The following is a 26,579-nucleotide window of genomic DNA, read 5'->3' on the forward strand; positions in this document are numbered from 1 at the left end:
CGAGGACAGGCTGAGGGAGCTGGGGTTGTTCAGCCTGGAGAAGAGGAGGCTCCGGGGAGACCTAATAGCAGCCTTCCAGTACCTGAAGGGAGCCTACAGGAAGGCTGGGGAGAGCCTGTTTAGAAAGGCCTGTAGTGACAGGACGAGGGGCAATGGCTTCAAGCTGGAGGGGAACAGATTTAGACTGGAGATTAGGAGAGGGTTCTTCACTGTGAGGGTGGTGGAGCACTGGAACAGGTTGCCCAGGGAGGTGGTTGAGGCCCCTTCCCTGGAGATATTCAAGGAGAGGCTCGACGAGGCCCTGGGCAACCTGGTCTAGTTGGGGGTGTCCCTGCTGACTGCGGGGAGGTCGGACTAGATGACCTTTGGAGGTCCCTTCCGGCCTGGGCAATTCTATGATTCTATGAATCTTAAATACTTGACAGATGCATGAAGAAGGAACCAGGTTCACCTCAGCCATGCTCACGGAGAGGACAGAGGCAACGGGCACAGATTTTAAAAAAAGACACATGAAATTTTATCTGAAAACAAGAATAAGCTTTTTTTTTTAATTTACTGTGAGGGTAGTCAAACACTAGAACAGGTTACCCAGAAGTCTCCATCTGTGAAGTCTCCATCTGGGGAAATATTGAAAACTCAACAGAAGCAACTGGGCAACTTTCTCTAGCGGACTCTGTTTGAGCACAGTGAGATGGATTAGACAATTTCTAAAGGTCACAATTCTGTGACTTTTTTAAAAAACACGAAGATAAACGATACATTTGTTTCAGCATTTTCTGTATTTCAATGTCATCCCTAAGCTCTGGAGAAGTCAAAGGTTCGGGAGAGAGACAAAAGTAACGTTGAAGAGAAGCTGAGGTTTGGCTGATCTATGTTCACCTCCAAACTTCTAAGGGAAGTTCAAAATACTCACTTTTCAGAGTGTAGTTCCTGGGAGTTACGCTAAGTGTTGCCAGCTCAGCTAAGTGTGTCACTGCCTACAGCCACCCTACTCCCCAGCTCGCTTTGTCACAGGGAGGTTTAGGCTCAGGCTTGTTTGCCAGCTGTTTGATATTCTACAACCTGCCCATTTTTCCCCTCAATGAATCAGAAGGTGTTGCTTTTGTGCTCAAAAAGCTCTGCTGCTCATCGCAAAAGATAAAACAGAGACCTCAGATCACAAGGCAGTTTTATCTCTTGACAGCATCACACTAAAGAAAAGAGCAAGTTTGCCTTGCTCCGCAGAGATCAATGGAAATATGACAATTTGCGGCTGTAACCCCAGGACTCCTTCCTTTGTTTCATGGTTTTTGCAGTTCTAAAAAAACCAAACAACAACACCCAAGGATGTAGAAGCGGGGCCCTATTGTTTTCTTCAAATAAACCCAGAGTATTTGCTCAAAAACAATAAGGATATTAATAAACATACAAACATCCACATACCACAGCCCCAGAATACTAAAGAGAGGAGCCATGTACCACTCCAGTTTCTCCTCCTCCAAGCTCAGTTCAGCTACATTCCTCGTTCCACCAGTGAAAAATCCCACCTAATCCTGTAGGATGCAACTTCTAAACAATGAGAAAGAGACAGACTGGAAGCAGGAAAAGAACAGAAGAAATCAGCCATGAAATCTCAACACTTCCACAAACAGGATACAGCTGTCTCCAGGAGCTGGGGCTTGGTTTATTTATAATGACTTTGTGTCATTTTTCATTCTCCAAATCAGATGTAATCTCAGGGAGGCAAAGAGAAAATAGACACAACACTAAGTGACTGAAGGAAGAGTGTGAGAAAGTCTTACAGCTCAACTGGACTTTTAAAAACCCACAGCCAGTTTGAGAGGCCACCAAGAGATCCTGAGATGCGCATCCAAATTGCGAGCAGCTCCTGGATGGCTTCCAGCAGAAGGTGAAGAGTGAACATAACAATATTTAGATAAAATTTGACTGCCCCATCACCATCGGATCACCTTGCCCCTCCACAGCTGCCCAATTCCTCCTTTTGAGACACAAAACTTGACAAATAGGTGTCATGAGCTGCAAAAGTCAATCCACTTGCTACAGAAGGAAAATGAAATGCCTCCCTTTTCCTTCTGAAGGGACACCTTTTGGCAAGGAGGTAACCCATAATTAGCAACTTCACGTGTCCAAATGTTGACTAATACACTAGAGGTGGTTGCTCCACTTTACACATCCAAGCACAGGATCAGGCCAATGTTTTCAGGTGTCTGTGCCCCAGATTTACGCTCAGCCTCTAAGATCAAACTTGCTTCTTTAGAATAAACAACAACAGTCACTGGTGGAAGACAAATAATGAATAGTAGGTGATGCTATCCCTTTGCTGCTGTCACTGAGTGAGACTGTTTTTCATCTCCATGCCTGGCAAAACAAAGTGACAACATTGTGGTGCTTTTATTTCAATTACATGGACTTTTCTCCCACGTCCCAACCCCAAAATACCTGCTTGATACAAGATTAGGGGGGAATAGTGTGTTTGCTTTCGAGTTCTCTCCATTGTCTAGTTGAAAACTACCCAAACTGCAACGGGGAAAAAGGGAGGGGGAATCTGTATGAAACATCCCTGGTGTCTCAGAGTAAATGTGCTATAAACGTACTCGGATTCAACGTCAACATCAAAGGCTTTTTATTCTCATTCTAAATACGAGAACAACTGGATTTAGTACCTGTTTTGTTCTCCATCTCCTCAAATGTCTAATGATTTAATTTAAAACTATTCCCTTTGATGTCAGTCTTGTATTACCTTTTACTTGAGGCAATCAGCTTCAGGAGGGTATAAACCGTTTGATTCAGTCTTTCGCTCCGTGGAAGACAAACGCATGAAGGGATCAGAGACAACTTGAAAAGCTCAGAGCCATCACCACTGGAGCTCCAGCCCAGGCCCACACCACCACGCTCCTGAAGCTTCACAGCACCACATCTTTAATCCAGACCTACCCTCTGTGATGTCCCATTATAAACGTGATTGGGTTTTCCTTTTTAGACAACCGCTGCCACATTCATAACTTCCAAGAAGTCCTCCTTGCAATTCCAGTCCTAATTCTGATCAGCTGGACTTGCATTGGGCAACAGCAGCAGCTTCTGCTGAGACAAACACCTCATAAATAGGGACTGGAATTACCAGGCAGAGATGAAGCAGGTAGAAAGGAGCAGAAACTGGGAGAGCCAGAAAAGGCAAGAGCAAGCCCTCCCTCACCTCAGTTCCAGTTTATCCCAGTCCACGGTGAGCACCCAGTCCCAGATCATGATGCATTGCTAAAGCAGAAACACCTGACAGACACTAAACTCCAGCATTTAACTGGGATTCTCCCCAACAGACCCCAGCTTGGTACTGACAATGCTATTTTTCAGCAGTACCAAAGGAGTGGTAGGAGCAAGTTCCTGCATCTTCAGCAGGAGGAATGGATTTCTGGCTCCACAGGAGGCTCAAGATGCACTTGCATCCTTCAGGCATCCAGAAGCTTTTCCATTCTCCCTGTGAGCACGTGGCAAAAAACCAAACACCGCACCATCTGTGGACACATTTTAGGTAAGAACAACATCTGCATGATTTTTCAGGTTTGCAGTTAAATCAATTAATCAAAGGATTAATTTCATTAATCCTTTTGATTAACGAAACAGCCTGACCCAGACCCTGATGAAATGAGGTATGTGTGTGGGAAGAGACAAGCCTGATGCAGAACATGCGTTACCTCTGCTGGAGCCAACAGGCAGAGCACAGCACTCCTTCACAGAATCACAGGATGATATGGGGTTGGAAGGGACCTCTGGAGATCATCTAGTCCAACCCCCCTGTCAAAGCAAGTCCACCCAGAGCAGGTTGCACAGAAACAAATCCAGGTGGGTTCTAAATGTCTCCAGAGAAGGAGACTCCCCCACCTCTCTGGGAAGCCTGTTCCAGGGCTCTGCCACCCTCAAAGTGAAGAAGTTCCTCCTCATGTTTAGACAGAAGTGCTTATGTTCCAGTTTGTGCCCATTTCCTCTTGTCCTGTCACTGGGCACCACTGAAAAAAGACTGGCCCCATCCTCCTGACACCCTCCCTTTAAGTATTTATAGGTGTTGATCAGATCCCCCCTCAGCCTTCTCTTCTCCAGACTAAAAAGATCCAAGTCCCTCAGCCTTTCCTCATCAGAGAGATGTTCCAGTCCCCTAATTCTGTTTGTAGCCCTCTGCTGTACCCTCTCCAGCAGTTCCCTGTTCTTCTTGAACTGGGGAGTCCAGAACTGGACCCAGTGCTCCAGATGGGGCCTCACCAGGGCAGAGCAGAGGGCGAGGATGACCTCCCTCGACTTTGATGCACCACCCTTACATGCAGAGCACCATCCCCAGAAAGGAAGAAGGTCACAAGCAACACAAAACACATGAGATCTGCTTTAAAGAGCTGTGAATGCCAATACAGCTGTTGTGCTTTCTGAATCCACTGCACCCCGAGTTCTTTTAAAAGGCTGCAGCTGGGCTGCAGGGGAAGTGCCTGTCCAGGGCCTCATCACACTGGTTGGAGTGTCTTGGGCCAGAAGGACTCTTCCAGAGCTTAGAGGAGCCTCCACCTTCTCCACAGTCACTGAGGACAGTCAAACAAGGAGACTTGCCAGGGAGCAAGTGAAAAAGACAGAGGGAGAGAACCAGAAAGCAGGGAGCCTTCAACACTGCAGACAGAGTGGGAGGCTACTGAAAATAGCAGGGAACAGACACGCAGCCGGGTCACAAAGACAAAAGAAAAGCAGATTTCCTCGGAAGCAGCCCCAGAAGGGGAGACTCTGTAAAGTTTCTTGCAACATACAAAGCTGCTAAGTATTTTAGACTTCAGAAGAAAAAAAAGAAAAAATAATGTGAGGAAAGGATCCGCCCTGAGGTGTTGAGATGATACAGAGGAATTATTCTCAGATTAAATTAAAACAAAATAAAAAGGGGCCATCTCACCCTGCTGATCCGAGCTCTCCTTCTTTCAAAAACTACCTCGTTCTACTTTGCATTTGCTTAAAACCCAGCTTTCAATATTAAAGGCTCTTTCAGCATTTTCAGTAAGTTTACTTTAAAGAAGGCAGCACAAGCAAGATGCTTCCCCCCCTCCAGGGTTCCACCAAAGGTGGACACCATCAACGGTGCATAAATCCACAGGTTTGGTGTTGCTGGGTCTGCCTGGCTGTTCTCACACTTCCGGCAGTTTCTCCTCAAAATTCTCCTCAAACTTACACTTTTCAGGTGTCTGGAGTTTTTACCATCTTGTGATTTATTTATTCTTTCAAATCTCCTCTTCTTACTGCCCTCTATTTCACTGTTACGGGACTTTTGATTATGGGATTTCCCCCCCTCCTGACTTACGGGATTTAGCTGCACTGATTTGCTGAGCAGAAAGGAAAGGGACTCTCCTTCATCCCAAGTATGAGAACTTCCCAACCAAAAGCTACGTACACACTAATCAGTGTGCCCCAAACCAAACAAAGATAATAAGGAAGCCGAACACATAAACAATCACAAATCCTACAGGATTAAGAGGTTTAGGAATCAAAGATCATACGCCCTCAAAAAGCTTTTTCCTACTAACTCAAGATATTCCTCCCCCTCCCATTTCTTCAAATGTCATGTAAAAACATTCTCCTGCTCTCTTCACTTTCCACCATTTCCAAAGAATGCACGGGCCTGAGCAGCCACCAGACATTAGTCAGAGGATTAAAATTGTGCCAGTCAGGAGAAAGACAGCTATTAAAAGGCGCTGGTTCACAGTGGGTGCAAAAGCAGCCTCTACTCGGGTCCTAAGGGCTACTCAACCAAAGTTTTCAACTCAGTCCACCTGCAGCAGGACAGCTCAACTGGAGAGATTATTAGTTTTATAAATCACCCAGGGGAGCTAAAGGAAAAAGGAAAAAAAAAAAAAGGAAGAAAAAACAACCCGTAAGCAGCAGGGGTATTGTAACTGCTACAAATTCAGGGGCAACAGGACACCAACTGATGAGGATAGGTCTTAAAACTTTAAGTACAGGGTTTAAATAGAAGAATCTAATTTGCAGGTCACTTTCACTGATTCCCATCACCATAGCTCTTGGTTACTGCTCAAATACAAGAGCAACAGGAAGTTATTTTCTCCCTTGGCCTGCACAAGCAGTGAATGAAGGGCTAGTTTAAAAGCAAGCCAACTCAGCAGATGAGGAATGTGTTGATGTTTGGTTTGATTAAAAGTACATAGAGATTCTGGGTTTGCTGCAAATGCCACACCTGGACAGTTTTATAAACCACCCAGGGGAGCTAAAGGAAAAAGAAAAAAAAAAGGGAAGAAAAAACAACCTGTAAGCAGCAGGGGTATTGCAACTGCTACAAATGGAGGGGCAACAGGACACCAACTGATGAGGATAGGTCTTAAAACTTTAAGTATAGGGTTTAAATAGAAGAATCTAATTTGCAGGTCACTTTCACTGATTCCTATCACCATAGCTCTTGGTTACTGCTCAAATACAAGAGCAACAGGAAGTTATTTTCTCCCTTGGCCTGCACAAGCAGTGAATGAAGGGCTAGTTTAAAAGCAAGCCAACTCAGCAGATGAGGAATGTGTTGATGTTTGGTTTGATTAAAAGTACATAGAGATTCTGGGTTTGCTGCAAATGCCACACCTGGATTTTTATGGCTGTCACTCTTATGTCACCTTTATTTTTATGTCTGACAGCCTCATACTCATGGCCCAAGCAAGGCTTAATCCTCCCCCAGATTTCTACTCTCAAGAAACAGTGTCACTGCTCAGAGGAGTCACAGAGGGATAGCAAGTGGTCTTGGATCTCTGCTTGCCCTGACCAATTCTGAACAGAGCTGTGCAGAAACAAAACCAACTCCTAAATTAGGCCAGACAATGAAGCAGCGCTCAGAAGAGAAACAGGAAATCAGGGAGAACTTCCCACTTCCCACCAGCAAGTGGGTTTCTGAAGCCCTTTCTTTGTGGGATCTGACTCGGCCACTCACACCACACCTTTCAAGGAAAGCTGTCACTGCATTTCTCCAAGACAGGTATTACTTACACGTATGCAATCACGCTGGGGAGAGCAAGAAAGCGCAGGTATTACTTACACATACGCAGTCATGCTGGGGAGAGCAAGAAAGCTGCCTTGAACTATGCATTTAATTCAGATCCAGTTTACACGAGTTTCAGCCTCACGATTTAGCACCTCCATCAACATTTGCATCCGTGTTTCTGTTACTACCAGCCACCTACGCCGCCGTCCTGCATCCTTCACAGCTTTTCAAGTGGATACAATTTGTACCCAAGACGTAATACACTGTACAGCTGCAAACTGTATAATGTTCTCATCATTAAGTGTCACTTGTTTTCACATCTTAATTTGCATGCAACAGCCTGGAACGAACCTTGGGTAGCATTAAGGGATCTCAATTAAACAGGAACCATTTAGTTTAGCTAATCAAGTCTATTGTCCCAGCAAGCAAGAAAGCTGAGGCGCATATACTGGGTCTGGAAGGGAATCACTGGTAGCACAGGTTAGACCTTGAGATGCTGAAGAACCAGTACAGGGAGGCTTTTTGTCAGGAGGCTGTGTGGAGAGTGGAAGACGTACGTGATCCTGCAACTGCCACCTCAACAGTTTTTCCTTTTGCTTACAGATGATTCACCAGCAAGGCTGGAGCCAGGAAGCATAAGTGGCAGTGGATGTAATTGTTTGAGACAGAAGAGTGAATTTCAAATATAGAAGTATAAAAGGCAGATGGAATTTCTTATGATTCATGGATGTGGGGGTTAGGAATATTTTAGTGGTTATAGCCGTACCTAAGTTTCACAGGAGGTTTTGACCCAAGTTGTGAAGCACTTTATATAACGACAGATTGTGGCAGTAATTTGGTGGATGGATGGGGAGACTTGGCAATATTGGGGGAGAATTCTGACATACAGCAGGAGTAGCTTGTAGGGAGGAATATATACACAGGTGAAAAGGAGTTTTAGGCATTGCTGACTTTCTTTTAAGAAACTATCTCCATATCCTATCTCCATATCTCCATATCCTATCTTCATTTCAAAGGTAAGAAATATTCATGTGTAACAGGCTGTCCTGAATGTCCCATCCCAGCTCTTGGGCTCTTATGATCACATCTTTCTGTTTATTAAGATGTTCCACCTCCCTCTGTGGTTCTTTGTAGACTTTTCCACCACACCAGGGACAGAAAAAAACTCATCATTACAAACGGTTCTCACTAATGCACAAAACAGCAATAAAATAAAATAAAAAGTAATGCATCTATTTAAATTGCTAGTTGAAGCAAAGGCCTGCAATATTAAAAAACATAATCACAGAAGTACATAAAGGAAAGGTTTTGTGAAGACAAGCATTTCCTCTAACCTTCAATGACTCCAGAACTGCTCTGCAAGCAAAAATCCAATCAAACTTCATGCAACTCAACTTACCTCAATATGAAAGAGTTCCCCGGCACCTTCACAGTCATTTGATGTAATTATGGGGGTATGAATATGCACGTAGCCATTATCCTGCAATAGACAGAACACTAGAAGTTAACTGGCTAAAGATATCAAACGTCAACTTTGAGGATGATATCAACCAGCACACGTTATGACTCAGCTATTAGCCCCCAACCAGTACAGCATATGTACTCTTCTTGGCAACTTCTGCCTTAAATGGACAAAGACAGAAGACTAATTAAATACTAGCATGATTTACTAATCAATGTTTACTACTTGTGCTTTTTCTTCCACATTTCATAAAGAAATGAGATTCATGCCATTACTATGCATCTCCACACCATTGCCCTTTTTTCTAACCTCCTCCATTTTTGGGCATTTTCAAGCAAATTCATCCCTACAGCCTCAACACTTCAGTCTCTTCCAGCTTTTTGGAAGCTAGTGATTGGCCAGAGGACACTCTCTTAGTGTTCTCCACTGAAAGAAATGATCACAAAATCACAGAATGATATGGGATTGGAAGGGATCTCTGGAGATCATCTAGTCCAACCCCCTGCCAGAGCAGGACCATCAAGATCAGGTTGCACAGGAACATACCCAGACGGGTTTTGAATGTCTCCAGAGAAGGAGACTCCACCACCTCTCTGGGCAGCCTCTTCCAGGGCTCTGCCACCCTCAAAGTGAAGAAGTTCCTTCTCACGTTTAGATGGAACTTCTTATATTCAAGTTTGTGCCCATTACCTCTTGTCCTGTCACTGGGCACCACTGAAAAAAGACTGGCGGCATCCTCTTGACACCCACCCTATGCTATTATTTATAGCATAAATCAGACCCCACCCTCAGTCTTCTCCATACTAAAAAGACCCAAGTCCCTCAGTCTTTCCTCATAAGAGAGTGTGTTACGTGACAGAAATCACACACCACATGTGATAGACATCTTAACACATGAAAATGTCCATCCCTCCTCACATCTTCTCAGATATCAAAGTCAAACTGATTTTAAGGTGACCCTGGCTTGGTCACCTTCTAGGTACCTGGACAATTACTTGTTCATACAGCCAGCAGAGACCTTGGAAACCACGAAGCTGCAGGAAGAAAGAACCCCTATTTTCTGTGTTTCTCTGCAGTGCAGCCATAGGCTTTTAAACCAGCTGCAACCCGATTTTCAGTGGATGGGTACATCAAGCAGACCCCAGACAATGACACACAGCCCATTAGAGGCAGAATTGGGAACAGAACTAACTACTAACCATCAGCCTCCTAACTTAGTCTCACTATGGAGTGGATCACAGAGCACGTCAAGGCAAACAAGAACCTGGAACTACCTGATTTCAGCTGGGAACAGAGGGTTTGTTTTCTCTTGCATCACTGTAATATCTAGTACAAAGGGAATCCCTTTAAAACCAGGGTGTGCCAGCATTACCACGATACAGGCAATGATGTAGCATAACCCATTGTCTATTTACACAAAAGACTAATTAAAAAAAAAGAAAAAGATAAAAAGCAAATGTTTCTAAAAGCTTAGTTTCACAGCTTTTACCACAATAATATAAATCAACCATTCATGACAGACACTGGTCCTTACCAGTACATAGTTAAAAGGCTAAGACAACAGGAGCAATATTTATTGCCCATCCTGGGAATCAAACTAAAATTAATTTGCACCAAAGAGTTCATATGGACACACAATGCATTTTGTGGAAATGCCATAGCACGATCTAGAGGGAGCAAAGTCCCCTCAGTCATCTCCAGGCTACCTTGGCTACAGGTGCAAAATTTGGCTTGTTGAGTGCCCGGCAGAAGCTCCTCACTGAGATTCAGCTTATTCAGTTCCCCTTATAAAAGCTCCTAAAATACTTCATGTCATATTATTGGCTCTGACAAACCTGGAAGTTAGTTAATGTGCAAAGTGGAGGCTGCCATTCACATTGCAACCATTTCACTGTGTCTAGGAACAATGTTCCTATCCCACATGGACCACAACACTCAGGAGAAGATTTAAAGACGACATTTTCGCCTTCAACATCCAAACCAAAGGCATTTGGTATTAGTCATTCACTGTTGGAAATGAAGGGGATAAAAATGAAAGTTTTTAAAGTTACGGAGAGTCTACATAATTTTGAACGTGTATTCAAAAAACCTGTTTATTTTCTTTCGGCATTAAACTCGTTACAGCTCTGCACAGTGGAAACACTCTGATTATACTTTATCAGATGTTCTGACATTGTCAAGTTGGAAATTGTAACATTCTTGGGACGAGGTAGGTGGCAATTAAAAAAAGACTGCTTCCTTCCATCAGAAACGGAGCAAACCACAGACATTCCTGGTGCCAGTAGAGTCGTGACACAAGCATTTGCAAATATCAGGTCTGGGACCAAATCCTCCTTATCCCTTTAAAAATAACTTTAGTGTAGCTGTTGCTGCTGCTAAATTAATGTTACTTTATCTTTTTTAATATTGCTCAGCTCTTGAGTTTTTTTTTTAAACAGGAATATACGACAGAGTCAGAGTTGGAGTTAATTTGGAGAAGTAAAGCCTCTGTCAGAATAAGATGCTGTTCTGTACCTCGGCTTCCTTGGGCCCGTTTGAAATCACAAATTTTTGCAGGCAATGCCATCTGGTGGTGTGACACCAGCAAAGCCAGGCTCCCGACAGAATCGGTTGTCTCACACTACTGACACCACCAGCAGCTTCACCTGACACTGGATTTCTATTAAGTTCTTGGAAAACCATAATCTTCTAAATACCACATAATTCCATACAGATAACTCTTAGAGCAAGCAATGTTTCTTCGCCACTGCAGGCGACAAATCGCAGCATTCTTGTGACCAGAAATTCACTCTCAACATTTCTGACCTGTTCCTTGGGCCATGTTAATTACTACATAAGAATTTTATAATCAGAATGCTCTGAATATGATACTACTGAAACTGAAGCCAGTTTAGCTGAACTAAACCATGTTTATTTCAATGAACAGTTTGAAAAGAAAGGACTCAGGTTTGCTAGAGGACTTGCTACGTTTCTTTACGAGGAAACCCATGCTATCTGTGTGGCATCTGGAATCAGAGTTAATTTACTGAGGCTCTGAGTCAATTGGTAGCCTTCCTGCATCGCAAATTTTTCCACGTGGGAGGAGGCTTCTGTCCAAAGACCATAAGGTCACTGCTGAGGATGGGTTAAACAACTCCGCATTATGTTGTGTTCCACAGACCACACACACACTGGCAGCAATATTGCAACTTAGTTAAAGGGATAAAATAATTAACAGGAAATGGGTGGAAAGACACTAACAAGACAACAGGTACGCTAAACTGAACGCTGTATCCTGAGCTGCATCAAAAGAAGTGTGGCTAGTGGGGCAAGGGAGGGGATTGTACCCCTCTACTCTGCTCTGGTGAGCTCCCCAGCTGGAGCACTGTGTCCAGCTTTGGAGTCCTCAACACAGGAAGGACATGGACCTGTTGGAACAGGTCCAGTGGAGGGCCACGAAGATGCTCCAAGGACTGGAGCACCTCTGCTGTGAGGACAGGCTGAGAGAGTTAGGGGTGTTCAGCCTGGAGAAGAGAAAGCTCCAGGGAGACCTTAGAGCCCCTTCCAGTCCCTCAAGGGGGGCTACAGAAGAGATGGGGAGGGACTCTTGATCAGGGAGTGGAGCAATAGGATGAGGGGGAATGGTTTTACACTGAAAGAGGGGAGATTTAGATTAGACATTAGGAAGAAATTCTTTTCCATGAGGGTGAGTGAGGCACTGGAAGAGGTTGCCCCGAGAAGCTGTGGCTGCCCCATCCCTGGAGGGGTTCAAGGCCAGGCTGGATGGGGCTTTGAGCAACCTGGTCTGGTGGGAGGTGTCCCTGCCCATGGCAGGGGGGTTGGAACTCGGTGATCTTTAAGGTCCCTTCCAACCTGAACCATTCTATGATAAGCAACAGCCTGGCCAAGGCCTAGAAAGAAAACCACCATGTCCAAAATCCATTAAAGACATCACGCTCCCTCCCTCCCAACAAAGCCAAACTGGGGGAATGTTTTACACACTGCAAAGCCAAACTGGGGGAATGTTTTACACATGAGGCTCGGTACAGAAGGGACTACCTGGAAGAACGAGTGGATGGCTGCAGTGGCTTCACTGCGGATTCTCAGGAGGGAGCCGAGCGTGTTGTTTCTGCACCGCAGGTGAGGGAACTGTCGGACGTACTCCAGCGGGTGCCTCTCCTTCATTTTTAGGGGGAACGACTGAAAACAACAACACAAGAAAAATAACAGGATGAGAACTTGGAGTCAATATAGTTTTATTGCTATCCATGGAACACCGTCTCTTCCTACCAAAACTCAATCATCATTACAGAGAGAGAAGAATTAGATGCTTTTGTGTATCTTCTCTAGTTATTTTGTGGATTTTATAATGCTTACAGCAGAGCAAGAGCCATGAACAGAAGATAAGGTAGCAGTGCTCTGAAATGCTCCACCTTTTGGATGTTAAGCCCCCTTGAAAGCCACCGTTCATCTCACTGTTGCAACAGCACGTTGCTTCCAAATGTGCCAGATATGGTTATTCCACCAATTTGTAGTGTTTTTCACCAGTCCCCACTGCTTCTCCAATTCTTGTTCCAGCCAGAATTAACAGCTAAACCACCTGGCACAGGTCAATGACTTTACAGTGAGAATACTCTTAGCTGGCAGCACGTGTGCCAGCTTCCACGCAGAAACAGCTCTGCCCCCAAAGAAAGCTTTCATGGTGATCCCATGTTTCTCCTTTGACATACCCTATGGACACTGCCAACAAATCACAGCCTGCAGGAGCACTCAGACTTAGAGAAAATACAGTTTGAAGCATGCTTTGCTGGATATTTGGACCTTTTGAAATTAACTCCCACAGTGGTCCTACCAGTTGCACTCCTGCTACAGTGACATACCCAAGTATCACAAGGTCCCACCACACGGATGCTTTCGGCTTTCAGCTCCATGTTTTGCCTCTTATGAGGACTTTTGACCAGTTTTCCTTGCACTTCCACTGCGCTTCCAAAAGTCAGGTCTCTAAGAAAATCAAGAAAAAACAGCAGCTTAACTAGGTGCTGATATAAAGTCAGCCACATTCAGAAAAGATTCCTGTTAATTTACCTGGACCGCTTGAGATCACAAGAGATACTGTAGCCATTAACTGATGAAATAAAATATTATTAAACGCATAGGTGGGGAATGTGAATAGATTCACAAAGCCATGGAAGAATTTAGGACAAGACAGGAGTGTCTTGTCCTAAACAGGACAAGGAATTTTGGACAAGTGAGGGGGAAAGGTTTATATTCAAAGGGGCTATTGGTGGGGAATTATAGGAAAAAAAACCAAAAATAAATCAAGTTATGTGCAAAAGTGTCCTGGATCATCCTGAAACTCCCAACCCTAGCTCAAAGAACAATTTAGAGTAACAAACAAGATGAAGCTGTAAAATAAGTGCATTATTTTATTACCCTATAATAATAGAACAGGCATCCCTGTCTAGGGGGTGTGCCTACCAGGCCAGCCCTCAACTTGTTATGGGAACAGCAACAGCACCCTCCAAAAACCTGGGGGACAGTCATCCCCCAAGCTGCTACAGCTGTTAAGAAAATGTGATTCAAATTAATCCACAGGATGAGCAGCTGAACCATGAAGCCTCAGTTAAGTGGAGACAGAGTAGATGGACACTCTCCATCCTAAAACACATCCAGTGACCTCCAGATGTGCCTTTCCCATAGTCAGGTGCCAGCTGCTGGAGGTTCTGGTGAGTCACTGTGACAGGGAAGGAGGCCTGAGCAGATCCCTCCAACCACTGATCAACACAGATGTTTCTCTAGATATCTCAAATTGACCAACCTATTTTCCAGACTGGGATCAGCAACCACCTGGAGGCTTTCCAGAGAACTCCCATCATTTATGTGCAGGAACAAAACTTCCTTCTGGGATCGGACAGAGCGGACCCAGCCCTAGAGGTAAAAGAAAAAGAAATTTGTTATTGCTTGGCGTAGACTCTGTGTAGTCATGGCTCTTCTTCTAGCTGAGCTGGACGTGCGTCAACTTCCTATTGAAATCAAAGGAAATACTTCTTTAGGGGTAAAAAAAGTAAAAAATAATTAAAAAAAAAAAAGTTGTGTCAGTTTTTCTATTGACTTCAAAGCAAAGAAAAACAAATCCTTAGGCAGGGACATCAACTCCTCTCCTGAGTACAGCAGGGATAACCAAAATCTACCTGCACCTCTGGGAACTGAGAACACGGAAAGAGGCAAAGTTGTTCTGAAGATGAAAAGCATTTTAGCAAAGTACATATTATTAGTGATGTCCCTTCAAAACACTTCTTACTGTAACAGGAGAGGCCAGTAATTCATAGCTCTTTATAACACACTGAAGACTGTTTTGATGATTTTTAGTACCAATTTTTGTTGCTGAAATTTGTTCGCTGGTTGTTTACATGCCCTAAGTCATTGGACTGTCAATGCCAACAGCTGCAGCCAACAGACTCAGGTGAAAAACTACATATTCACACAAGACAAAAATTTAACTAAACCTGAAAATTTTGGATGTTTCTGCTTACACCTCAAAATAAAGACTGCTACACTGCCCCCACGGGAAAAGAAATACTAAGAAAAAAAAAATCTAGGAGGGTTCTTGTCTGATTTGACTAAAAGAATTAAACCAGTCACACAGCAGCTCTTTGTAACAGCAAAACAGTGGAACTGACCATGTACATGTCATGGTAATGTCTTGAGTTTTTCAATAAGAAATAAATTTTAAGTTCTTTTTAAGGGAAATGTTAAGTCAATACAACTCCCTTAGTTGCTTCCCAGCTCACAAGAGCTGAGACAAAGCTGCCCTTAAAAGCAAAACTATCGGCTTGGGAACTTCAAGCTCATCTTTTAATAATACTGCAGAGAACAACCGAAAACAGTGCTGATTAAACAACCAAACTGCCTCTTTTCAGATCAGTTTTGTCTTCTGCTGTGAATCCATCTACTTCTATTGCCCAGGCTGAACAAACAGCAAGAATTAAACCGTACCAGAAGTAAAGCATTCTTAAACCTACAACATGACTACTCAGAGACAAGGCATTAGACAGGCTTGGATAACGGGGAGAGAACAAACACATACAAGAACTAGGGAGGATTTTAAAGCCATAAACCTGTTGATTAACAAAACTTCACCTTTTGCTCCAGCCTCACAATTTCAGACAAGTGCTTCCCTAAACGACCTCTGCAAGGTTTTCCATCCCAGGCAAAGAAATAAGACAAGAAACAAGAGTCTAAAACTGAAGTCTGGTCATTTGGGCACCGTCATATTCTTATCACAGAATCTTCATGGTTGGAAGGGACCTTTGAGATCATCGAGTCCAACCACAAAGGAAAAAAAGAAAAACAACAAAAATAATCCCAAAAAACCCAACACCAAAAAAACCCCTCAAACAGACACAACCCAACAATCTTGGGCACCAGAGCATGCCCTGAAGTGCCACATCTACACGTTTCTTAAATACCTCCAGGGATGGCAGCTCTACCACCTCCCTGGGCAGGCTGTTCCACGGCCTGACCATCCTCTCAGTAAAGTAATTCTTACTAATATCTAATCTAAACCTCTCCTGCCACTACTTCAGACCATTTCCTCTGGTCCTGTCATTATCACGTGGGAGAAGAGGCCAACCCCCACCTCTCTACAACCTCCTTTCAGGTAATTGTAGAGGGAAATGAGGTCTCCCCTAAGCCTCCTTTTCTCCAAATTGAACATGCCCAGCTCCCTCAGACTCTCCTCGTATGACTTGTTCTCTAGCCCCCTCACCAGCTTGGTGGCTCTCCTCTGGACACAGCAACACAACAAGTTTGAAGCTGTTATGCCTACCCTCTGTACTCCAGTAAATCCCCAGAACACATCATATACATTATACTTGATGCCTGATGCTTAATGTACAATGGCAGACATTCTCCTTAGTTTCTTTCCTCCTAAAGCTCTCCTTACCAAAACACACATAACCCTGGAAAAAAGAAAGATTCTCAAGAGCTTTTTTTTTTCCACCTTAGCACACTGTTCTGGGATCTGTCAAATAAGAAGATGAGTCTTGCATCCTGCAATAGGAAATAAACCCATACCCACAGGCTTGTATTGGATCAGCAGTGGCTGTAGCAGGAACGTTTTGACCACTTTACACCATACCAGAAGCAATGTGCAGTAACAACCCCGACTCAGACCAGGCTGCACATTCCCATAACAAGGTTGGTTTTAAGCCAGATCAGTTCCCCAACCCAGTTTAATAGAAAAACCATATTTTGCCAGCACAGGGGCAGAGCAACAAAGCAGCAACGACCTGGGGTGAAAAAAAAGAAGGCAGAATTGCCAATTTTAGCATCAGTTTATTCCAGCTTGCATTATTCATAAAACTACAGCTGAAGAAGACCTACGCTGGATGAGCTTCTTCCTACCCTGTTAAAGTTCAGCTACGTGTGTGCAAGAACAGAAGTGTGCTACAGACTGGGTTTTGGGCCAGTACAATCATAGGATGGATTGGGTTGGAAGGAACCTTTAAACATCACCTTGTCTGACCCCCTGCCATGGACAAGGACAACTTCAACTAAATCAGGTGGCTCAAAGCCCCATCCAACCTGGCACTGAATACCTCCAGAGATGGGGCATCCACAGCTTCCCTGGGCAACCTCTGCCAGTGTCTCCCCACCCTTACAGGAAAGAAATTATTTTTTACTAATCTACCCTCTTTCAGTTTAGTTTAAAACTGTTACCAAGTACCCCAGTCCTTTACAGAGACATCTAGAAATACTGATATCTGCACAGTTCTAGCCAAGGGCCTTGCACTAAAAGAGGGACTATGCACCTGTCAGTCGGGAACACCAAAAAACAGGGGGCCACACGACCCTGTGCTGAGGAAAGGGAAAGAGCTCCATTGCAAAACAGAAGAATTATCCCAGTCTACCTTGGTTCATAACAGGAGCTGGACACAAACATCAATGAAACCATTACGCTGACTTTACCCGACGCTGCTATAAACCTAGAAGTGGAATGAGACCTAAAGCAAATCTTTATAAACAGCGCAGAGATTCACTCTGGTTCACCCTCCCAAACCAAAACAGGTGATAAAAACCAAAACTGGACAGAGCACGTTTCAGTATAACCCACCACAGCAACCTTCTCTCCCTGCATGTGGTCTGAGCAACTTCCAAGCTTCATATCTGATCTCACAACAGCAAACTGACCTAATACCGCAAAAGCTGCCTCTGCAGACCGTAAAAGACATCTGTAAGTCTAGTAAATTCCGCTGCAGAGGTTCTAGCTTTTCTCCCTGAGGCACAATGAGCTGACCCAGCACAGCCCACGCCGCTCCAGCTCTGCAGACTGTAAAAGACATCTGTAAGTTTACTAAATTCGGCTGCAGAGGTTCTAGCTTTACTCCCTGAGGCACAAGGAGCGGACCCAGCACGGCCCACGCCACTTCAGCTCCTCTCCCCTTCGGCTGGGGCTCCGGGCCGGGTCATTACCGGGCACACCCCGACCTCCCGGCCACACACCTGCACTTTAACCTCGTCAACCGGCTGCCGAGCCCCCAGCGCTTCGCGGACCCGCAGCCGCACGGCCCGAGGCAGGGAGGAGTAGCGGCGAAGGGCCTGCCACCCTCCCCGAGCCCCCAGCATGACGGAGGGCCTAGCGGACCTGCTCCCTCCGGCGGCCCGCCATCATCCCGCCCGCTCCCACACCGCTCCCGTGAGGCGACGCGCCCGCCGCCGCGTCACGTGATCGCCTCACCCAATAGCCGCGGGGGGCTCTGCCCCAGCGAGCCAATCAGAGCGAGAGAGGACCGCCCTTTCCGCCCTCCGGGACGCAAAGGCTTCTGAGAAATGTAGTACATGATGGGTGGGTCATGGGGACAAGGGTAACCATGGTGGGGGTTAAGGGATGCTGCTGCTTTCCGGCACCTCGGCAGCGCTGCCGCTGCCTCCTCTGCCTCAGGAGCAGAGGGTTGGGCTCCACCGCCTCCATCGAACGAGATGGGCTGGGGATGGGCCAGGCCAAAGCCTCTGGGGAAGAAGAAAGCAATGGCCGCTGGGCTCTCAGCCGGGCCAGGCTGCAGCCCTGCTCCCCAGCTGGCCCTGAGGGCGCTTGTGGGAGCGGGCTGAAGGGAGAGGCTGCCCTCCTTAGTATTAGCATAGTCTGCGGACTGCATCCTGTGGTTTTCGGGGACCATCTGCCACTCTCCTGTCCTCCTGGGGCCATCTCGGGAGGGGTCAGCCCCATGTTGGCCCATGCTTTTCCTAATCAGGGACACAAGACTCTGTTCTGCACTGAAAGTCCTCCTTGGGGACAAGACCCTTCTCCTTCTCCCATTTTCTGCCTTCTGACCCTCTGCTTCTTCCAGCTCCTCCGAGTGGCGGGTGAAAAGCAGTTGTCAAGAAGGCGAGTGTCTCCAGCCCTGCAGAGAAGGACTTGGGGACATGAGTGGGAAAAGAGTTGGACTTGATCTGGCAATGTGTGCTTGTAGCCTCGAAAGCCAACCGTATCGGGGGCTGCATCCCCAGCAGGGCAAGGGAAGGGATTCTGCCCCTCTGCTCTGGTGACACCCCCACCCAGTGCTGCCTCCAGCTCTGGGACCTCAGCACAGGAGAGACATGGAACTGTTGGAGTGGGGCCAGAGGAGGCCACCATGGAGATGCTGGGAGGGCTGGAGCCCCTCTGCTGTGAGGACAGGCTGAGAGAGTTGGGGGAGAGTTCAGCCTGGAGAAGAGAAGGCTCCGGGGAAACCTTATTGCAGCCTTTCAGTACTTAAAGGGGGCTTATAAGAAAGATGGAGACTTTTTTCTAAGGCATGTCGTGACAGGACAAGGGGCAATGGGACAAAGGGACAATTTTAAACTATAAGAGGGTAGATTTAGATTGGACATAAGGAAGAAATTATTTTATTGTGAGTGTGGTGAGACACTGGAACAGATTTTCCAGAGAAGATGTGGATGCCACATCCCTGGAAGTGTTCAGGATCAGGTTGGATGGGGCTTTGAGCAACCTGCTCCTAGTAGAAAGCATCCCTGCCCATGGCAAGGGGGGTTGGAACTACATGATCCTTAAAGCTCACTTCCAACCAAAATCGTTCTATGATTCTATAAAAATGGGGTAAAGTCAGTGCTGCTTCCCTGTGCTACCTGGAATTTGCTGCTCTGTTCTGCCCTTTGCCTGCATGTTCCTTTTCTGCTCAGTCACACTAGGGGAAGACAGAGGTTGACCACGTCTGCTGTGCTTGTGGTCAGGGGTTGTCCCATTCCTGTGCGTTGATCTTTGTAGTCAGTGGGTGAAAGGAGAGCCAGCAGCAGCGTGATGCCTCGGGGGCAGGACATGCTGGGAGGCAGCTTTGGCAGTGACACTGCTTATAGGGAGATGAATCCCTGCCTCGCTGGAAAGTCTCAGGAAAGAAAAGAATTGCTGGCCAGAGACCTCATTTCAAAGAAACAAGCTGGACTCACGGGAAAAAGAAGAGCAAAGCTTTGGTTTTGACTTTCCCCTGCGGTGCTTTTTATCTGTGCATGAAAAGCTACTTGTCCTCAAAATCCCTGCGCTGCCAGGGCCTTCGTTCACCTCTGCCTTTGCTCCCAGTAAGCTGATGTCCCCACCCGTGGCTCTCAGTCTAGACCTGAGCTCCGAGTTGCCTTGAAAGGCCGTCCCGAGGAATTAGAGCTGCAGAGCAGGGGCAGGGGAATAAGCAGGTGGATGAGAGAGACATTCAGAGGAAGGACAGGAGACCGCAGGGAAAGGTGCAGGGAGGGTAGGTCAGAACTGGACTGGAAATGCATCCTCAACCAACAAAGAAACTTGTCCAACATCTGTCCTTCGTGCCACTGCAAGGAATCGGGCAGACCGCCTGGACACACAGAGGGTACTGCCTCAGTGCTGGATGGAAACAGAGGGACAAACATGCCTTTGTGCTCCCGAGTGAGCAGAATTAGTTTTGTTTTAATGCTAGTCACCATCCTCTCCTGTAAGGGCCAGCATTGAGCTTTGCTGGCTGTTGGTACAGCCTTGTGGTGTGGTTTCTTAGAGAATCGCAGCGCAGGAAGGAGCTGGTACTGCGGCGGTGTCAGGCAGAGATACAGGATGTAAATTGGTAGGAAATTAGGGCTCTATCGTTCAGGGAACTCCTGGCTTAATGTGAGAATTAAATGAGTGTGTAATGACTGTTCAGTGCGTGTTACGTGTTTTCTCTGCCTGGTCACAGATGGTGCATTTATTATTGCTCTCAGCTATAGGTTTTTCCTCTCTTGTTCGGTCCATACTGCCCAGATTATTTTTTTCCAGGTTTATTTGACTCATAAAACCCTCTCCAGGCCAGATAAACAATTAATTTAGGGAATACTTAGGCAGTAGCACCAATGACAGTGTCTAAATACACCAGGAAAAGGATAAGATCCTTCCTCTCAGACCCATCTGCTCCAGGGCCATCTGTGGGTCTTTGGAGGGAAGGGGATAACACAGGAAAGTCTGGCCTCAAGTTTCTTGAACTGAACTTGAACTTTTCCCATCCTTCTTTCTAAAGAACAAATGGCATCACTAGACAGGACAGGAATTTGGTCCCTCAGTCCCCAAGAGAAAATGAGGATGAAGTACTAGCAGAGTACAAAGTTGACGGTCTCCCAGATGGCTTTTCTGCCCTTGGAGTTCAGCAATGCCCAGCCTTTACCTGGCAGGTAAAGTTCTGAAATGCCTTCTCTGTGGATGTTTCAGCCTGGGCCTTTAATTCCAGACTGTCTCTGCATGGAGCCTCCTCACCCAAGCCCTATATGTCTTTCTGGTCCTTCACTTTGTCCTTTCTAGCAGGTGGAGAAGGAAAAGCTCCGTGCAGTTCTGCTTTGGAAATGAATCTGTCCTTGTTCCCTTCTGATTCTGAGGCTTTTAGCCTCAGATCCTCCAGATCTGGCCAGGGAGTGGGACTCCTAAGAAAGGCAAGGATCAGGATGGGAGTGGTATGAAGCAAGAAATCAACTCGTGCCTCTTCCAAGATAGAATCATAGAATTGTCTAGGATGGAAGGGACCTTTCATGTCATCAAGTCCAACCATCAACCTAACACTGACAAAAACACCACTAAACCATGTCATGTGACTCGCATCTCTCTGGTGTCTAATGAGACAAACCTAGTTTGTCCACATAGTTCAGGATTGGAAATGCTGTTACAGAAAATCTCTCCCCTCAGGACTGGGCATGTGGAAATCTTTTCCATCTCTCCTTCTGAGAGCCCTGAAGGTGTATTTCCCAGCAGTGCCATCTCTTTCTGATTTGGAGTCTTTCAAGTGAGGGTTTTTATCAGCAGCACAGTTCATGGACCTCTGAACTGGAGTCCTAAGCATCTCCAAAAAGTCCAGCGTCCTTCTACCTACATTGCCAGAAGATCAGCTTGTACCTTCTACTTGAAGGTCGACATAGTGTCTTCTGGGTAGATTTAGGACCATGCTCTCAGGGCATGAGCAAGTCCTTCCAAAAGGAAGGAGGGTAAGGCAGATAAATCCTTGTTAACCTGTGGATAATATGCACTTCTTCAATCTGCCAGTCTCCCCACAGTTTTGAGGTCTTCTCACTGTACCAGTGATCAGATCCTGGTCACTTTGGAAGTCAAGCCAAAGCAAGGGGTTGTCTAAGCAGGTGGAGCATGTCAGCCCGCCCATGCCCATCACCATGGCCTGGGGAAAGTGACTGGAAATGGGGAGATCAGAAAGCCTTGAGGAGAGTCACTTCTAGCTCTTTGGTTGCCCATCACCATGGCCCTGGGAGAGTAACTGGAAATGGGGAGATGAGAAAGCCTTGAGGAGAGTCACTTCTAGCTCCTTGGGGACAGCAGGAAACTAGGAAAGATATTTTGGGGGAAAGCAATGTCTAGCCTGGGCATCTGGAGAGGACTTCTCTGGACTTCTCTTCCAACAGAAACATGCTCTGGATCCGCTCTGAGCAAGAAGGTGGCTGGAACACTGAGCTTTGTGCTGGGCTTAGGCTTCATCGTGGTGGTACTCATCATCTATCAGAAGGAAAAGAAAGGTGAATTATTCATGAGCTAAGTAGAAACCCATTCTTAATGGGGCTGCAGAGAGATGTTTTAAAGCCTGTAAGGCTTCACTAGAATTTAGATTTACCATGATAATTTCCTTGGGTTCCCAGCATTCAAGTGGGTTTTATATGGTCTAATCCAATATCCGCAGAAGCCAGTGATAGCTTTTAATTTATTTTAACTGATGTTAGATTGGGCTTTCAGTGATGAGAAGCCATTTTAGAACTATCACCAGCTGCTGAAAGGTCAGTCCAGTCCTCTGAGATACAGTCCTAGGCTACGGTTACGGTTTCTTACGAGTATCAAATTAGCTGCTTCATTCCCAAATGTCTCTGCATTGCTTTGTTGCAGACATATTTTGTAGACTCTAGAAGCAAATGCGTTCATACTTATTTATAGAAGGATTAAATACCTTTCTTTTGAAACTGTGCAGGGGAAAAAAAGAACATTATCTTCCAGAAAGCTGCATCCTTGTTCTCAAAACGTTGGTTTGCTGAGTAACAGTATCTTATCATAGCCTTTGCTTTCTGCTTATTTAAGATTATTAGAATCACAAGTAAGTACTGGGTAGGTCATTGTCATGTGGTATCTTTCACAGTGCAACAAGGAATATCCCTCAGCTTAATCCCATACTGTTATTTTTTCCTATGCAAAATCCCTTAAACAAGCCACGTCCGATGTAGCCCTTTGCTCCCAGGAATTCTCAGCCTATGGGTTTAGGTCACCAGCATCAGGAGAACCTGAATTCCCTGCCCACCACCAGAGCTGTTAATAACTAGGGAAGAAAAGGCTTGGTGCTGTAAATGCTGAAACCTCTTTCCTTAGACACAAACATCCATTTTCCAGTGAACTATGATGGGAATGACATATAGATTTGGCTCTACAGGAGTCAGTTTTCCAGCCTGCCCAGAGCCTGGGCTCATTGCACTTGTGGTGTTCAGGGCCCTGCATTATCCAAGCGATAAACGCTTTGGGTCGGTCTCCAAGGTCATCTCAGAAACTGGATTTCCAAGCCCTAAGTAAATCATCTACCAGAACAGCCTCTGGCAGGGCTGCCATGGGCTCTCTGAAGCTCAGCTGACCCCATGGATCTCAGCAGCTATGTGTGGTGGGTTAGCATGGGACCACCATGCACTTGGAGATGCAAGCTGGTAGCTGCTCCAGGACTTCAGAGCAGAGATGCATCCACGGACTGTTAGGTTGAACATGGAAAGCACAGGAAAATCATTAGGGGGGTGAACACTGGAGACTCTATTTACAGGAGCCTGGAGGAGCTTGTCCTTTGCCTCAGTCTGGATGCCAGGGTGACTGGCAGCGCTCCAAAGCCTACGTGAGAAGTTCCTCCACCTATTTCTGCTCTTTTTTTTCTTGCAGGACCCCCATGCCTGGCTTCTGCAGCCACAGAGAGAGGCGACACGGAAAGGGACGTGCTGCTGGGTTACTAAGCCCACATCAAACCTCTGTGAGTCTGTTCCTGTCTCTCCCGAGTTAAGAGGAGCTGTTGCTCCCTGCTTTTTTTTCCAACACTATTCCCTTTCCTCCTACTGTTGCACACGTTAGCAGGGTACTGCCTCTTCCCCTCTCCAAAGAACGGTGAATTGGAAAATTTTCAGGCTTGTAAATTGAAGGGTAATCTCAGGGCCTGATGCTGGGCCGGTGAGGATTGGATGGACTCTGGTCCTGCAGGAAGCTGCAGGAGGAAAGCAAAGAGCTTCCCAGCCCTGCCCACACCTGGAGAGAGAAGAGGGGCATAAATAATAGCATTTCTAAGGGATGTTTTGTACTTTGAGCGATTTATCTAAGGGTCTGAAAGGATTTAATAACCGAGAGCTAATTAAATGTACTAATTAACCCGGTGTTTAATCTCGGCTCCTCGCTAGCTTTCTGTGCTGCTGAAGCAGAGACGTAGTCCCATATATCATGACATCCAGCCACTTTGCTTAATTGTGATTCCTCTGCACATGGTGCAGGCTCTCAGCCGCTAAGGTGATGAGAGGAACACGAAAGCCCACGTAGAGGAGAAAATTAGAGGGGCGAAGCCAGCCCTGTGTGACTAACAACCTGTGAGATTATTTCCATGAAGAGGATATTGACAGTCTAATTTGTTTCCCCTCCCCATTATCATTGGTTTGTTCTCATTGATGCCACTGTTTTGCTAAGGGGGGTGGGAACAAACTGCTTCTGGGCACATGATGACAAATGGCCATATTAATCTGTGGTCCCATCCTTGTCTGGTCCCATCCTGCTACAACCAGGAGTAGGAGGCTGCTCAATTTCTCTTCCTACCACACTTCCTACCACACAGGGTTTATACTGGTGCTACTGGTACTCTTTTGGTGTACAACCCACAGGGCCAACTCCATGAGCTGTTTCCTCAGTGCCACAGAAGAAGGGCCACCTGAAGTGGCCACCCAGAGCCAGCTCAACCCAGCAGCAGATCAGGAGCGATGTGACTTTCCTGCTTCCAGGGCTAAATAATTCTTCCAGGCTCTGGAGCTGGGAGGGACCCTGGAGCAGGTTGGTGAGTTGATGGATCATGCTGGGCCCAGGAGAAGGTGTGCTCCACAGGAGAAACACAGAGAGGACTCACAAGATCCCAAATCCTGGCACATCATGAAGGGCATTATCCCAAGACACACTCCTCGTGGTGCAGTATTTAGTGGGGGACATCTGAAATCTTGTCATTACTTCTTCTCACAGCTTTCATGAAAACTATCCCTTGAGAAGCTACCAAGAACCACGGACTGCCCAGCCTAGGGCAGAATAATTGCCCCCAACAAGCCAGCAACTTCGATTTGCTCCCATCTCTAACTCCGTCTACACACTGTGCCTTTATTGCTGCTAACATAAACATGGGGAGGAGGTGAGCTTCTCACAGGCTCATGACCTCAGTTTGGGGTCATGACTCCTTCTTTAGGAGCTACTAATTGGAATATAGTTGGAAATGAGGCTGCATGAGCACGGGGTCATTAAATTAGCCGGGGAAACAGGCTGCTCTGGGGGGGAGAGGGGATGAGGCAGTCACCTTCATTGGAAATCTCCAAGGGAAAGCCAGGCACGGATGTCTCCGGGATGTCTTAGGAGAATGAATCAGACCTGCCAGGATGTGGGGAGAGGGGGGGGAGACGACCTGCTGGGGGCTTTTTTTTCCTCTGAACTGAACAAGCAAAGGATTTCACGAATCCGGCAATCCCCCAGCGTCTCCTTGCGCAGCCCTATGCAGCCAGCGGAGGAAATTGGTAACTGTACCCAGCAAGCCTGTTTTTAATTAACAAATAATTATCTACAAATTGCTGTAATTATTGCCTTGGATTCCAGAGGATGGGGACGTTAGCGCGAGACGAGCGCGGTTTCCTTGCGAGTGAAATATTTTCCCTGCCTTATCTCCAGCGCCCTGCTGCTGTGAGGTTTGGGGACTCGGCGGCGCTTTCCTTTTGAGAAAGTGATAAAAACAGCTCAGGCTGCCTGGAAGGGGGAAGCGCGGTGGAAAAGGCACCAAAGGGAGGGCAGTTTCTTACGTTTATCGGGTTGTCTGCCCTCGCGCCGGAGAGATTTGGGGGATGCCAATTAAGACATAAAGCCCGACGCTGAATGCCCCGCCAGTGAGCTGGCGGGGCCAAACGAGCATCCTGGTTTGTGATCTTTCAGCGAGGAAGGGGTATAAAACCAGGTTGGGAAAACTGGGGGTCGTGTAAATTCGGATCACACGAGCAGGATGGAGCTGCCCCAAGCCTTCAGCATTGAGGGATGATGGTCTGGAGAAGGTGCAGCGCTGGCTGTGACCTTCTGGACCATGTTTCGTTGGGAGAGTGGTGTATACGGAGCCCTTCCACCACTTTTCCTTCAGGTTCTGCAGCCAAACCTCATGGTAGATGCCCACAACAACCACCTTTTCTGGTTACAAAGCATCTCCCCCATTGTAGCCTAAGGACTAGTGGATATTTAATATGGATATTTATTGTCCTGAAGGGTTTATACCCTTTCAACAGGGCTAACAGGGAAAAATCCACCCCAGTTTGCAGGAAAGGCACAGAAAGTCTGTGATATGTCCCGGGCTGAATGGGCAACCTGCCGAAGAGTTCCTGAGCCCAAACTTTGTCCTTGCTCAGCGTGTTTAATCTCTGAAT

The 26,579-nt window shown here is 46.3% G+C and overlaps 1 protein-coding gene across 1 annotated transcript in view; it reads right to left on the reverse strand.

Annotated features, from left to right (window-relative positions):
- Window positions 1-18,120, reverse strand: part of LOC106887806 (probable asparagine--tRNA ligase, mitochondrial) — a 20,869-nt gene extending 2,749 nt beyond the window's left edge. Inside the window, exons 1-5 of the mRNA XM_014941547.1 lie at window positions 17,943-18,120; window positions 14,257-14,366; window positions 13,319-13,439; window positions 12,498-12,638; window positions 8,397-8,477 (exon numbers count right to left, since the gene is read on the reverse strand). Coding sequence (XP_014797033.1) covers window positions 8,397-8,477; window positions 12,498-12,638; window positions 13,319-13,439; window positions 14,257-14,366; window positions 17,943-18,065 — 576 coding nt within the window. The 5' untranslated portion in view covers window positions 18,066-18,120. The remainder of the gene's footprint in view (window positions 1-8,396; window positions 8,478-12,497; window positions 12,639-13,318; window positions 13,440-14,256; window positions 14,367-17,942) is intronic.
- Between the last annotated feature and the right edge of the window lie 8,459 nt (window positions 18,121-26,579).

The sequence above is a fragment of the Calidris pugnax genome, unplaced genomic scaffold (genome assembly GCF_001431845.1).
Source record: "Calidris pugnax isolate Ruff unplaced genomic scaffold, ASM143184v1 scaffold99, whole genome shotgun sequence".
Lineage (NCBI taxonomy): Eukaryota > Metazoa > Chordata > Aves > Charadriiformes > Scolopacidae > Calidris > Calidris pugnax.